The sequence below is a fragment of the Mycetomoellerius zeteki genome, unplaced genomic scaffold (assembly GCF_001594055.1).
Source record: "Mycetomoellerius zeteki isolate Tzet28-1 unplaced genomic scaffold, Tzet1.0 scaffold155, whole genome shotgun sequence".
NCBI lineage: Eukaryota > Metazoa > Arthropoda > Insecta > Hymenoptera > Formicidae > Mycetomoellerius > Mycetomoellerius zeteki.
The window spans coordinates 4,069,092-4,082,938 of NW_017256500.1; the positions used below are offsets into that span (position 1 = coordinate 4,069,092).

A 13,847-nucleotide genomic window follows, 5' to 3' on the forward strand; every position below is an offset into this window, starting at 1 on the left:
GTCAAATATCTTGAAAAATAATGATTATGGAAAAAAATGTTCAATACAAAAGTTTTAGTATATCAAGTGGTCTATTATACGATTATATTGAAATGACCTTCATGTGACCTTGAAGGACACCGTGAAGGTCAACTTTGAAATCTTAAATGGAAACACCTATTTTCTTTTACATATTCTTAATCTTTTACATATTTATACATAACTATACATATTCATGCATGATAAATTTTTTACCGGGTAGTTACAACGTATACTATACGTACAAGATCATCAGTAATTTCCATGAAATACGTTTATTAGCTTTTTCAGATAGCATCATCTACAAGTAATCTCAACGAATTTTTTCTACTGATTATGTACATGTCTGTAAGCATTATATATATGTTTCTAGCCAATTATATGGGACAGATTATAATGGACCATAATAATCATGTGTTTCTTACAGCGTAAGAAAAATATTTTTATAAGAAATTACGAATAAACATTCTCTTTTCAGTGAATGCAACAGTAAACGTAGAATCTCCTGCATTTCAAATTATAATAGTTTACAGGAAAGATACTAAGTATTCTAAAAGATTTTATCAGATAATTCCTCAAACAAATTCAAGACGAAAACTTTGTATGACCATGTATCCGAAACAGCTTAGATTTAAAAATACAGGGTATATGTCCAAATCAAAGGAAAAATTTTACTTTTCCAAAAATTTCGAAAACCATTTGGACTATTTTGATGAATCTTTAAACATATATATACACAAAGTTTTATCAAAACAACCCGAGTGGTTATCAAAATTTTTCCTTCAAATTTGATATTCTGTATCATTGAAACTAACAAAGAAAGTTTCTTTTATAAGTTATCTTTTTTTTATAAATTATCTTTTATACTTCCGACAATATTCGCCTCGAAAAAAAATACCGTTTTTTTTAAGAGGTGTTTCACCCCTTAAACATGAGTTAGGGCACGTATAAAAATATACGTGTCTCTTAGATTTTTGTGTTTAACAACATATTTCATAGAGAATCAAATCGGTTTGATTCCGGACAGTTGTGAAACTTCCCTTAAGCCGTCCATATATGTCCGTAAACCTTATCGGACATATGATCGTATGAAGTTTTCGTCTTAAATTTGTGTGAGGAATCACCTCCCAAAATTTCTTACAATACTTAATATCCATTCTATATGCCGAAATTAATACTTAATAAACAATTCCTATCTTGAGTTAGTGATCTATTATCTACATGCATATATTCAATTCCGTAGGTACAACGTTCAATGGTATAGAACACCATTACATGTACAAAAAATAATATTATTCTTATTGCAAAGGGACACCAAAAAGTTTACTTTAAACATAGGTGGAATAATTGAAGGATCCGTAGAGCACTTTGCCTCGGTAATATGAGTAAAATTATTTTAATAGCATATATACATAACAAAATTATATATTTAAATAACATACATATATAGACAAGATAAAAGAAAATGTTTTCATTTGCAGCTAGTAAAGGCCTCAGTATCTTATTTTACTGTAATATATTCTACGCGGTAACCAAATCAATATTAATTCATGATTATTAATGGAAATGTAATAAATGAAAAAATGATGATATTAAAATAATCGTTTCTTTGATTCAAATTTAATTCTTTTCAATTCTTAGCAATATTTTTAAAAATATATAATACATAGATATTTTCCTACTAAAAGAAGAATAATCTTATTTTTTTAGTCTTGATTTGAATATTTTTAGTTCAAATTAAGATATTGGTATAATACTTCAAGTTATTAAAATCTATTGAAATCAGTACTTGCATAATCGCAAGTTAAAATGTATTATATAAATAGCTCATGTTTATATATTTTATATTTGTAAATAAGATTTTTTGTGTGCTATTAGTAATAGAATTAAAAAATTTAAGAAATAACAGAATATTATCATTATAATGAATAGTTTAATTATAGACAACAAACTTACAAATCAGCATTCAACATTTATTTGCTGAAAACATTAATTGCATCGATCAAACGCAATTTTAAAATTTAATAATGTTACATATTAATATAATGCTAACATTTTCAAATTATGAACTTTATCAGATAACTCACGGTATCGAAAAAATTAAAGTAAAGGAACATTCTCTCGAAGTGTATTCTGTGAGTGCGTAAACTAAAATGAAGTTCCGGAGCTAGGAGAGAGAAAATGCGCTTGCGTGGAAAATAACGTATTTTCATGAGAAAATAACATCTGTCGAATTACCGGTAGTGTTAAATCAATAACATAAATATTCGTAATTTCCTGAGAGAGTAGTTAAATTCAACGCCATTAGATCTCACACAGCAAACTTTTATACAATCAATCATTATAAATTATAAAATTTAAAAATTATACCAGAAGACATGAGAATGAAATATTTAGTCAAATAATGAAAAAATGGAAAAAGCATGCTTTTCACGATGTCTTTAGTCCTCACAGTAATATTTTGACGCTCGAAGAAAAAATGATACATCCAGACACTCAGTGTAATAATCTCAATAAAATTCTATTGCTTGCTGTTGGTTTATGGCCTTATCAACAATCCAAATTTACTCAATTTCAGTTTATTTTCTTCTGTATTATTTTGACAGCAGGTATTATATTTCAGGTAAAAAACAATATAAAATTATTATATAATATAAATTACTGCGTGAAATCTTTCATTTCAATTATTTATATCAATCCATATTATGCAATCTAATTTTTATATCAAATAAGAAACTACAAAGTACTCGCAAAAGAGATGTATATTGTTGGTTAACAATTCCATAGATAAGAATTTATTTGTATGTAACGCACATTAATACATGCCTTTTTGGAGAAATAAATCGCATTTTTTTAAATCATATTTATATATGAAATTATGTAAAACTAACTTTTTGCAGTTGACACCATTAATAATATTAAAATGTACTTTAGACCTTATAATAAAGGTGCTGTCTTCCGTATCTTTTTTCATATTGTGCATGATAAAATATAACGCATTCCATCTTAACATTGAAATTGTAAGTTGATAGCTTACTAAGTATCTGTTAAATAGAATTGACTTGTGTATGAAATTTTTATAGCACAAAGTATTTTTGATATATACAAAGACAGTATAGAAAATTGATAAAATGACAGGTGAAGAATTTATTGATGGAGCTTCGATATATACTCGATGATTTAAAGGATAAAAACGAAATTGCTATTATATATAAATATAGTTGCATTGCCAAACGTTACACAGTTATGCTTTCGGGTAAGACAATATTTATTAATTTTGTCATTATATTTTTAGTTTAATATTTAAACTGTCAAGTAGATATAGAAAATGATTTTAGGTTTTATCAGTAATTTTTTTTGTACACTTTCATAAAAACATTTACATATGATTTATTATATGAATGTATTAAAGCATTTGTCATAATATTTGCGCATCTGCGATAAATTCATATATATTTAATAATCAAATAAAACATAAAAATACTTATCAATTTTACAATAAAGTCTTATTCCATTAAAAAATGTTTCATAATGCGAAGGATATGTATAAAAATAAAATAGCTATTAATTTTGTAATAAAATTCGATTTCATAAAAAAATTAAAAATTATTTCATAATTTGCGCGTACGGTATGCATATATGTATATATAATATATATAATGATTTTTTTTAAATACTAAGAATTTAAATAACAAATTTTTTTTACTTCTTTTTAGTATCTGGAATTTGTGGATTGTTTATTATTATCATAACTCAAATCTGGTCGTTTATAGCTGATGTTAATACACCAATGAACATGTCTCAACCACATCATTTATTCATTCTGACAGAATACTTTGTTGATCAAGAAAAGTATTTCTGTTGGATGCTATTACATATGTACGGAGTATTATGCGTTGGAATGACTATAATGGTAGCAACAGGTACAATGCTCATCTCATATCTTCAACATACCTGTGGAATGTTTAAAATTGCTAGGTAGGAATATAGATGAATGAGAGGAATGAGCATTTTTTATAACAGTTCAATCATTATATTAGTTATTTTTATACATACGGTATATTAAAAAAATTTTTGTTGAAAGTTTTTGTTTTTAACTAAAAAATTGTGTTTTTAATGAGTTGTTATATAATTACTATTCAATATTTACAGTTATCGTATCAAACATGCAGTAAATATTACGTTAAAAAATAAGGTTTTCATGATCGAGAATATAATTTGTGCCGTAGACATTCATCGTCAAGCTATGAAGTTTGTATTTACACTAACAGTATTTATGCAATATATGTATAATCAATTAATGCTGATTCTACATTAAGTCGTATCGAGGCGTCGCAAGCGTGTTGTAAGTGTTGCTATCCAATTAGAGTGACGATATTTTTTCATTGGATAGCAATTCTTGGAACGCTGCGATGCGATTAATATAGAATCAGCTTTAGATCACTCACTATGGGTCTTTAAATTGACGCAAAAGCGAGAAAATATATAATAAAAATTCTCGTAAAAAATATATAACAGAAATTTTGTTCAATAAAACAATATATGCATTTGGTAGAGTATACTTGTAAAATATACTGAAAATTCTCCTTTTATCTCGAAATATAATCAAATCATATTTATCTCAAATCGACAGGTGTCATATAGCTTATTGTTTAATTAGACATAATTAAATTTTAAATATATAGTTATTTATTCGAACACAAGGGAAGTTTTCGGTATATTTTATAATCTAATCTAATGATTGCAAATGTTATTTTAAAAAGTGCTCACATTTTAATACCTATTTTGCAAAAATTTCCTTTATATATTTTTTTCGCTTCTGACATCACAATTCAAGATGGTTGCAATGAGTAAGCAGGAGCTTTAATAATATTTTTATTATTTTTAAGTAGTATATTTATTGTTTATGAAGGTTGACCAAGCATTTAGTGTCCACATTCGAAATAATGATACTTTCTTTCACTGTAGGAGTAGTTGTTTGCTTTAGCCTCAATTTGTATCAAGTAAGTTTCCAGTTTCATGTAATACCGTATAGGAATTACATAAAAAATATATTATTGTTATAATTCTAAATACATGTGATAAGAATCTATAAATTAAAATATCATAGTTATAAATCTTCAATAAAAGTCAATTAATGATATAAAAATGACGAATACTATATTTACATATCTGTAGATGCTAAAAACAATAATAATAATAATAATATTATACAAAAATGTATTCTATTATAGAATACAGTAACGTTGCATGTACATATTATTTATGTTAATCTGTTGAAGTTTCGTTTATTAGGTTTTTCAAATAGCATCATCTAAAAATAATTTCAACGAATTTTTTCTACTGATTATGTATATGGCTGTAAGCATTCTATATATGTTTCTAGCCAATTATATGGGACAAAATATAATAGACCACAATAATCATGTGTTTCTTACTGCGTAAGAGAAATATTTTTATAAAAAACTACGTATAAACATCCTCTTTTCAGTAGATGCAACAGTAAACATAGAATCTCCTGCATTTTTAATTATAATAGTTTAAAGGAAAGATACTAAGTATATTCTAAAAAATTTTACGGGGTAATTCTTCACACAAACTCAAGATGAAAACTTTGTAAGACCACACATATATTCGAAACAATTTAGTTTCAAAAATACAGGATATATGTCTAAGTTGAAGGAAAAATTTTACTTTCCCAAAAATTTCGAAAACCATTTGGATTATTTCGATAAATCTTTAAACATATACACGAAGTTTTATCAAAATAACTCAAGTGGTTAGTAAAATTTTTGGAAAAAACAAAAATTTTTCCTTCAACTTCGATACTCTTATATTTGAAACTAAACCATTTCGGACATATGATCATGAAGTTTTCGTCTTGAATTGGAGTGAGGAATCACCTCTCAAAATTTCTTACTTGATATCCACCCTGTATGCTGAAATTTATATGTATTTAATAAAAAATTCCTATCTTGAATTAACGATCTGTTATCTACATATATTTAATTCCGTAGGTACAATATTCAATGGTATAGAATGCCATTACATATACAAAAAGTAATATTATTCTTATTGCAAAGGGACACCAAGAAATTCGTTTTAAACGTCGGTGGAATATTTGAAGGATCCGTTGAGCATTTTGCTACGGTAATATAATATAGAAATATTTTAATAATATACACGTAAAAAAATTATATATTTTAATAATATACGTAAATGAGATAAGAGGGAATATTTATATTTGCAGCTAGTGAAGGCCTCGGTATCTTATTTTACTGTAATATATTCTACGCGGTAATGAAACCAATATTAATTTATAATTATCAGTGGGAATGTAATTAATAAAAAAATGACGATATCAATGCTTAGAAAATAGATAGCTTATTTTTACGTGTAATGTAAGTACCATCCTGTTAAAAAAGAAGATTAAAATTGTTCAAATGAAGTTATTTTAAGTTTTTGCAATTAACATGGTGCCGAGCATTGTCTGTCTAATTTTAGACCAAATAATAAACAGTGTATGTTTAAATATTTTACATTATACTTAAAGTAAAATACTCCCACGCACAATTTATTATTATTACATTGAATATTACTTTTAATTATTTCATATTAATATTTACACATAAATATTTAAGTTTAGAGTTTTCATTAATAAACGATGCATACACTAAAAAATTAGAAAATAAGAAATTATTATTGTCAACAGTGATATGATGATAAACAATAAGAGCTGACACGTCAGTCATTGTTTAATTCTTACTAGAAATATTAATCATGCAATTTTAATTACACAAGATTACAATTTAAATAATAAATGTATCTTATATTAATATAAGCAATATTTCAAAAGTATCTTATTAAAAGTAGATGAAAGAACGAAAATTTGATATATAAACGAATGATATATGCTATTGATATTCATCGACAAGCTATGAAGTTAGTATCTATATATAGTGTAATATATGTATACAAATAAATAATACAATAATATTTATTTGTGCTTGAAGATTATCTAAACTGATGGTATCTAAATTTGAGATAATGATATTTTGCTTAATAGTAGTTAAAATAATCTGTTTAAGTTTCAACCTTTTCCGAGTAAGTCTCAGATTTCTAAAAAAGATTTGTACATTTACATGATATAATATTTAAAAATGAATAATTTATTGCTATAGAAGGTGTGTTGTTTTCGAAATTTTTCTTCGGATTAAAAAGTTTTACATATAAATTTTATTTTATAATTATCATTAGTAATATTTAGATTAATAATATTTTTTAAATATTGAAACAACTTAGCATATTCCATTACTTACACAACCTAAGATTAACATTTAGTAGAATAATTCAAAATTCTTTAAAAATATAATTTCTCTAATTTTTTATTCTGTGCACGAAAATATTAAGATACGTTTATAAAAAAATTGTTAGTTTATAAGACATTGGTTATATTTTACGTCAAAATATGCCAGAATGAAGTATAAAATATCTCGTAAACTATTGACTTTTCAATATCTTTATTTTAGCACTAATATGCAAACTTATATACGCAGAATCGATGGAATTATATTAAAAAATCATACAATTTCATTTTAAAAAATGATCATGACATTCATATATGGTAACTTTGAAAAATAAATTTTTTCGGAAATTGATTTTACTATTATTTATCTCTCTTTACATTATACAGCTTTTTCTAAAACACCTTCTATCTTTCATATTTTTTGAAATATTTCTATGTAAAAGATGAAACACTCCGTGTGTGTGTGTGTGTGTGTGTGTGTGTATATACGCATACATGTATATACATGGTATTCACATATAATACATAATATATATAATACATAATATAAGTTTAAATATATAGGTATCTTAAAAGTAAATGTAAGCATGTTATTTTGAAAATAAAATAATCAAAATATAATAACAACAACATACTGAATATTGTTTATGTATATTACTTTCATTTTCGGGTTATCGTTTTTATGTATCATAGATACAACGTTCAATGATATATAGCTCCTTTACATATACAAAAGATACTCTTTTTGTTACAAAAAGGTGCCAAAACTTTTACTTTGTCGGATTGTTCATTGGATCATTAGAATATTTTGCAACGGTAAAAAAATAGTACATTATATATATGTTGGAATATATTTGAAGTGGTATTCACTCTATAAGTAAACGTATAATATATATACATATAGGGTGTCCCAAAAAGATCGGGACATCTGAATATCTCAGAAAATATAAGTTTTACAGAAAAGTGTTTCAGACAAAAGTTGTAGGGTTCAAAAAAATCTATTTACTGATCTTATCCTTAGGTGGTATCGCCAAGGTTAAGGTCATCAATTTTTTAGAATAGAACACCCTACTTTTGATTCCATAATCTAATAGCTGGTTTTGAGAGCTTTCCAAAACGCTAGAAGAAAATATTTTTTTATTAAGTATTTTTTGAGTTATGATGCTTGAAAGTTACAGTACCGTCGGCATTAGCATTACCCAAGGTGTATCACGCGGGGGGTTCCCCAAGCAAATTTACATGTCTTTTGTGTTCAGAGAAAGGTTGGAGAATAATACAACCAATAAAAGCAAGATTCTACGATGCCTTCATTTACTGGATCATCGTCCGATCTTGCCTACACACACACACACACACACACACGCACGCACGCACACACGCACGCACGCACACGCACACATGCACACGCACACATTGGCTGCATTATTCTCCAATTTTTCTATGAGCACAAAAGACGTGTAAATCCGCCTGGGCAACTTTCGTGTCGTACATCTTGGGTAAGGTTCTCTCTCTCTCTCTCTCTCTCTCTCTCTTTCTCTCTCTCTCTCTCTCTCTCTCTCTCTCTCTCTCTCTCTTAATTAGTATTATTTTTTAATTTGATTCTCTCTGTTAAAAATATATATATTTGTTGAGATATACTTTTAAGTAAATAATTATTATCAGCGTTAACGCTTTCAAATTTTTGAATTTTTTGATATATTATTCATAAAATTATGAAAAACAAAAAACATATAAAGTTATTTCTGTACTCTTCGATAGAAAAAGAAAAAAAAATGTTATTACCTTCAACAACTTCTGAAATACAGGCTAAAGAGACATTCTTCTTATAGATAAAGTTCGAGAGTACGAACGGGAATAACGAATGTAGTTTTAAGTGCTGTGTACGCTTGCGCAACTTTTGCATTTTTCTCGTGAAAATAATTCTCTCAAGTAACTCTCTTTTTTATGCGAAACAGAACATCTGCTAAATTTTATTGATATTAAATCGATCGTGTAATAGTAGATTTTATGAGAATATTATTAAAATACGAGTGTTTCGATCCCATGATAGTAATCATCTTGCATATAAACGACATTAAAAAAATTGCGTTAAAATTTATATCAGAAGAGAGAACCCATATAATATCTGATCGATAAATGCAAAAAGAAGGAAATGAATATCTCTTTGATATCTCAGTCATATTTTGGAGGTCATAGAGAAATGATCTGTATCGAGACGCAATATTTTAGTCTTAATAAAAGTCTTTTACTTGCTGTGGGTTTGTGGCCTTATCAACAAACAAGATTTGTTCGATTTCGGTTTATTTTCTTCTTGAGTATTCTTACAACTGCTATTTTATTTCAAGTAAGATAATATCTCACTTTTTATATATTATTATTTTGAAATAACCTATAATATAATATATTGTAATTTGTAATATTTTATCTTTTATTATTATATAACTTAATATTGTGACTTATATTAAAAAATAATTATTATATATATGTATATTAATTACATCATAATTATGATGTTCCAAAACAACGCTGTATAACAGTATTTTAAAGAATAATTACAATAAAAAAATCCTAATATAAAAATATCATTGTATATATTAATGTTTGATTACATATTATTACAAGCGATCAAACTATTGATTAAAGATTCATCTATTCAAGCATAAAATTAAGAACTTTGCAATTTTAATAAACAAAAAAAAAGATTTAGTAAGTGAAGAAGATGTGAACATTTAATTCAATGTTTATAATTTATAAATTACAAAGTTTATTTTCATATATGTGAAAATTTAGAAATAACAGTAACGAATAACCTACATTAAGTTCTGCTTTTATAAAAATAAATACTCGCACATTTTAATCTTCCGATAAAAACAAACATTAGATCTAGTAATTCATTTTATATATATTGTATATATATATATATATATAAGTAGATTTACATAAGAAAATTTTAATTAAAATAAATGGTTAAATAATTTGAAACGATTAAATTGAACTTGTTAACGTGCAATTATTAAAATGTATACAATATGTATGTACGTATATGTAGTAGGTATATAAGAAATCAAGATTATATGTCAGCGGAACAGAGGAAATCAATAACACTTGCAGAGCTGTAAAAATCAATATTTAATGATAGATACGCGCTACGCATAATAGAAATGAGTTAAAAAACTGCTAAAAAATACTACTTGCTAATTTAAATTAATTTGGAAAATGTTAATTTTGACTTTTACAATTTGAATTAAAATCTATTTTATTTAAATATTATATAATAGTTGCAAAACACCAGATATGTAACTATAATTACTTTTATCATCGTAAAATTATTATATGTAAAGGAACAAACCTATACTTTAAAAGTTATTATATGTATGAAAAATAGATTTTTTTAATACAAACATTTCAATAAAATTATTACTTGCAGTTCACTGCGTTTTTTACTTCAAAATGGTCTTTGGATCTCGTCCTCAGGATTCTGTCTGTTACGCTTTCTTTTCTTTTATTTGTAATAAATTACATCTCGTTTGGTTTTAAGATGAAAATTGTAAGTTAACGATTTACGATATTTGATTAACATTTCTGATAAATTTGCATATTCAACGATCTTTTTGGAAAAATACATAAAGACGATATAAAAAGTTACTGGACTGACAGGTAAAGCATTTACTGGCGCAACTTCAAAATGTATACAATAAACTACAAGATGAATATGAAAACGCTATTATGGAAAAGTATGGCTATATTGGGAAATGTTATACTACTGCACTTACAAGTAAGACAATATTTTTGGATGTTTGCATTTGGTTATATCTCTTCTTGTTAATAAAGCTAAGGCTTCATTAGAAGACAAATTAATCTTGATAAATTATTACATATGTACGATACATCGCATGCTCTATTAAAGTATGTATTGTTATACATATTGAAAGGAAAATAATAATTTGTGACAAAAGACATTTAAATCGAAGGCTAAAGAGTAAAATTGTAAATTTTCAATTAACAAGAAGTGGTAAAAATCAATTATAATTGAGTTCAAAAAAATATAAAATTTTAAATATAATAAATATGCGTGAAGTAATATTTTGAGATATTATACAACATAAAGTTATATGAGTTACTTTCTAACATTCTTTAGTATTTGGCATTTGCAGTGTATTTACTCCTATTGCCGCTGAATTTTTATTGACTACATCTAATGTTGTTTTGCCGATAAATGCATCTCAAGCACGTCGAATGCAATTCACAACGGAATACTTTATCGATCAGGAAAGATATTTCTCTTTAATTCTGTTACATATAAACGCAGCATTTTGCATAGGATTGTTTGCAGTAATAGGGATAGGAACAATGTTATTTGCGTATCTTCAATTTACATGTGGAATGTTTAAAATTTCCAGGTATGAAACGAATATAGACATAGTCATAAAAAAATTCAAATTATAAATAAAATAATTATATTATTATAAAATTCTGTTCACCATTTTAAAGAATTGTTATATTTCAAAAGTTTAAAAAAAGTTTATTCTTTAAAAACAAAAAAGAATATATTATTCGATATCATTTATAGTTATCGTATTGAACGCGCAATGAAAATCAATATGTTGAAAAATATTACTACAAAGAACGAGAAATTCATATTCGAAGGAATAATTTGTGCTGTAGATATTCATCGACAAGCTATGAAGTTAGTATGTAAAAATTATAGCTATAAATCATATATAATAATATTTATTTGTGTTTAAAGATTGTCCGAACTGTTGATATCTAAATTTGAGATAATGCTGCTCTGTCTAATAGCAGTTGCAGTGACTTCTCTGAGCATCAACCTCTTCCGAGTAAGTTTCGCTAAAATCTCTATTTTTCGAGGAGTATTTAATATCCCACAATCTAGTTCTATAGTAAGAGAGAATGTACTTTTATACTAATATTTTTGATCAATTAATATTTATAATTAATTCTATGTGTAAAATTTTTCATATAAATTAATCGTAATTTTTAAAAGAATAACTTATCATATAAAGAATAACGGATAGAACGAAAAAATATGCAGAGAAAATTGACTTCTCTCTACATATTTTCTTTAACTCTTAATAATAATTATATTTTAGATTTTTCAGATTAGTTCATCTCAAGCTAATGTCAAAGAATTATCATTTCCTTTTATATTCATAACAATTTGTATTTTATACATGTTTCTAGCCAACTATACAGGACAGAATATCATAGATCATAATAATTATGTATTCATTACTGCGTAAGAGAATTTTATTGTAGAATATATATATTATATTGCACACATAAGTAGCTTGTATATAAATGTATAATAATGTATATTGAAAATAACAGCGAACACTTTAACTGTAGAATAATTAAAGTGTATGTTTTTAAATATTAATTAAATATTATCGCACAAATTTCTTGCTTTTCCAAACTTTTGATTTTTTTATTCGTTATTTTATTTTACAGATACAGCATTCAATGGTATATGACTCCCATATACATTCAAAAAATGATACTTTTTCTATTACAAAGAGGTACCAAAAATTTCACTTTAAATCTCAAAGGACTGTTTGTCGGATCGTTTGAATGTTTCGCTATGGTAAGAAAATAATATAGGCTTTCATGTATCAGAATTTTACTCGAGACAGTACAATGAATGTGTTGAACAATATCTATTGCAGCTAGTGAAAGCTTCAGTATCTTATTTTGTTGTTATATATTCAACGCAATAAAAAAGACTGAATCAAATAACACGGTATGCATATATATATAAATATAAAATTATATATATATATAAAATTAAAAGTGTAATAATAATATACATTACCTATTATATTATTATATTTATTATTTAAAAACTAAGAAATTCTTTACTTTTGTGCATGTAGTTTAGATAGAAGTTTCGTTGTCAAGCAAAACATAATAAATAAAAATGATTCAATCCAAAATATTGATTTGTTAAGTTTTTGCAAAAAGTTTCCAAAGAAAATAATATATGTCATTGCATTATTTAAATATGTAAAATATAAATTTAAATAATATTACATTATTTTACTTTAATATAAAATCTTACAGCCATAACATTAATATAATTTAATTTATGTATATTAGCATCAACTATTTTTTAAACTTTCTGATTATATCTGACGTAAATGTGATGCATATGAAGATTTACGAAACGGTACAAAGCAAAATCATTTCTATTGTGATATTATCTGATGATGATTTGCAGCAATACGAACTTAATAGAAAATATGTCAATATGTTTAAAATTAATGGCTAACTCTATATATAAAAAATCAAACATAGGGTAAAAAACCATATTACTGCCATATTATATAAGAGTTTAGTCATATTTGATTTAGTATATTTATACAATTAATGATAATTTAAGTATTAAAAATATTTTTTTTAATTATTTCAATTATGAACTTTACAAATAAAATAAAAGAGTTTAAATAAAATTAACTGTTTTTTTTATTTAATAAAATAAAGACCAAACTTAGTTGCACCTAATACT

General features: G+C 25.3%; 5 protein-coding genes across 5 annotated transcripts; all 5 read left to right on the top strand.

The window, feature by feature from the left end:
* The first annotated feature begins 381 nt into the window (after positions 1-381).
* LOC108720720 (uncharacterized) lies at positions 382-1,550 on the top strand. Its single transcript, XM_018444860.1, has 3 exons — positions 382-446; positions 1,262-1,394; positions 1,500-1,550. Exons 1-3 carry the CDS (start codon positions 382-384, stop codon positions 1,548-1,550), a joined length of 249 nt encoding a protein of 82 aa, XP_018300362.1.
* A 2,264-nt stretch (positions 1,551-3,814) lies between these two features.
* Positions 3,815-5,084, top strand: LOC108720669 (uncharacterized). The gene is made up of 3 exons (XM_018444789.1): positions 3,815-3,996; positions 4,171-4,269; positions 4,931-5,084. Exons 1-3 carry the CDS (start codon positions 3,815-3,817, stop codon positions 5,082-5,084), a joined length of 435 nt encoding a protein of 144 aa, XP_018300291.1.
* Positions 5,085-5,373: 289 nt separating this feature from the next.
* LOC108720670 (uncharacterized) lies at positions 5,374-11,170 on the top strand. The gene is made up of 3 exons (XM_018444790.1): positions 5,374-5,459; positions 6,036-6,168; positions 10,982-11,170. Exons 1-3 carry the CDS (start codon positions 5,374-5,376, stop codon positions 11,168-11,170), a joined length of 408 nt encoding a protein of 135 aa, XP_018300292.1.
* Positions 11,171-11,201: 31 nt separating this feature from the next.
* Positions 11,202-12,252, top strand: LOC108720671 (uncharacterized). The gene is made up of 4 exons (XM_018444791.1): positions 11,202-11,230; positions 11,479-11,724; positions 11,895-12,011; positions 12,072-12,252. The coding sequence occupies exons 1-4, from the start codon at positions 11,202-11,204 to the stop codon at positions 12,250-12,252; spliced, it is 573 nt and encodes a 190-aa protein (XP_018300293.1).
* Positions 12,253-12,492: 240 nt separating this feature from the next.
* Positions 12,493-13,059, top strand: LOC108720753 (uncharacterized). Its single transcript, XM_018444902.1, has 3 exons — positions 12,493-12,581; positions 12,794-12,926; positions 13,009-13,059. The coding sequence occupies exons 1-3, from the start codon at positions 12,517-12,519 to the stop codon at positions 13,057-13,059; spliced, it is 249 nt and encodes an 82-aa protein (XP_018300404.1). The 5' UTR covers positions 12,493-12,516.
* Positions 13,060-13,847: the final 788 nt, after the last annotated feature.

Coding starts and splice junctions, on each gene's coding strand:
- LOC108720669 (XM_018444789.1), top strand. CDS start 3,815: ATGTCTCAACCACATCATTTATTCATTCTGACAGAATACTTTGTTGAT. Junction 3,997..4,170: donor GGAATGTTTAAAATTGCTAG/GTAGGAATATAG, acceptor CAATATTTACAG/TTATCGTATCAAACATGCAG. Junction 4,270..4,930: donor ATTCATCGTCAAGCTATGAA/GTTTGTATTTAC, acceptor TTGTTTATGAAG/GTTGACCAAGCATTTAGTGT.
- LOC108720753 (XM_018444902.1), top strand. CDS start 12,517: ATGTTTCTAGCCAACTATACAGGACAGAATATCATAGATCATAATAAT. Junction 12,582..12,793: donor AATTATGTATTCATTACTGC/GTAAGAGAATTT, acceptor TTTATTTTACAG/ATACAGCATTCAATGGTATA. Junction 12,927..13,008: donor CGTTTGAATGTTTCGCTATG/GTAAGAAAATAA, acceptor TATCTATTGCAG/CTAGTGAAAGCTTCAGTATC.
- LOC108720720 (XM_018444860.1), top strand. CDS start 382: ATGTTTCTAGCCAATTATATGGGACAGATTATAATGGACCATAATAAT. Junction 447..1,261: donor AATCATGTGTTTCTTACAGC/GTAAGAAAAATA, acceptor TCAATTCCGTAG/GTACAACGTTCAATGGTATA. Junction 1,395..1,499: donor CCGTAGAGCACTTTGCCTCG/GTAATATGAGTA, acceptor TTTCATTTGCAG/CTAGTAAAGGCCTCAGTATC.
- LOC108720671 (XM_018444791.1), top strand. CDS start 11,202: ATGTACGATACATCGCATGCTCTATTAAA. Junction 11,231..11,478: donor ACATCGCATGCTCTATTAAA/GTATGTATTGTT, acceptor TGGCATTTGCAG/TGTATTTACTCCTATTGCCG. Junction 11,725..11,894: donor GGAATGTTTAAAATTTCCAG/GTATGAAACGAA, acceptor TATCATTTATAG/TTATCGTATTGAACGCGCAA.
- LOC108720670 (XM_018444790.1), top strand. CDS start 5,374: ATGGCTGTAAGCATTCTATATATGTTTCTAGCCAATTATATGGGACAA. Junction 5,460..6,035: donor AATCATGTGTTTCTTACTGC/GTAAGAGAAATA, acceptor TTAATTCCGTAG/GTACAATATTCAATGGTATA. Junction 6,169..10,981: donor CCGTTGAGCATTTTGCTACG/GTAATATAATAT, acceptor CTGGACTGACAG/GTAAAGCATTTACTGGCGCA.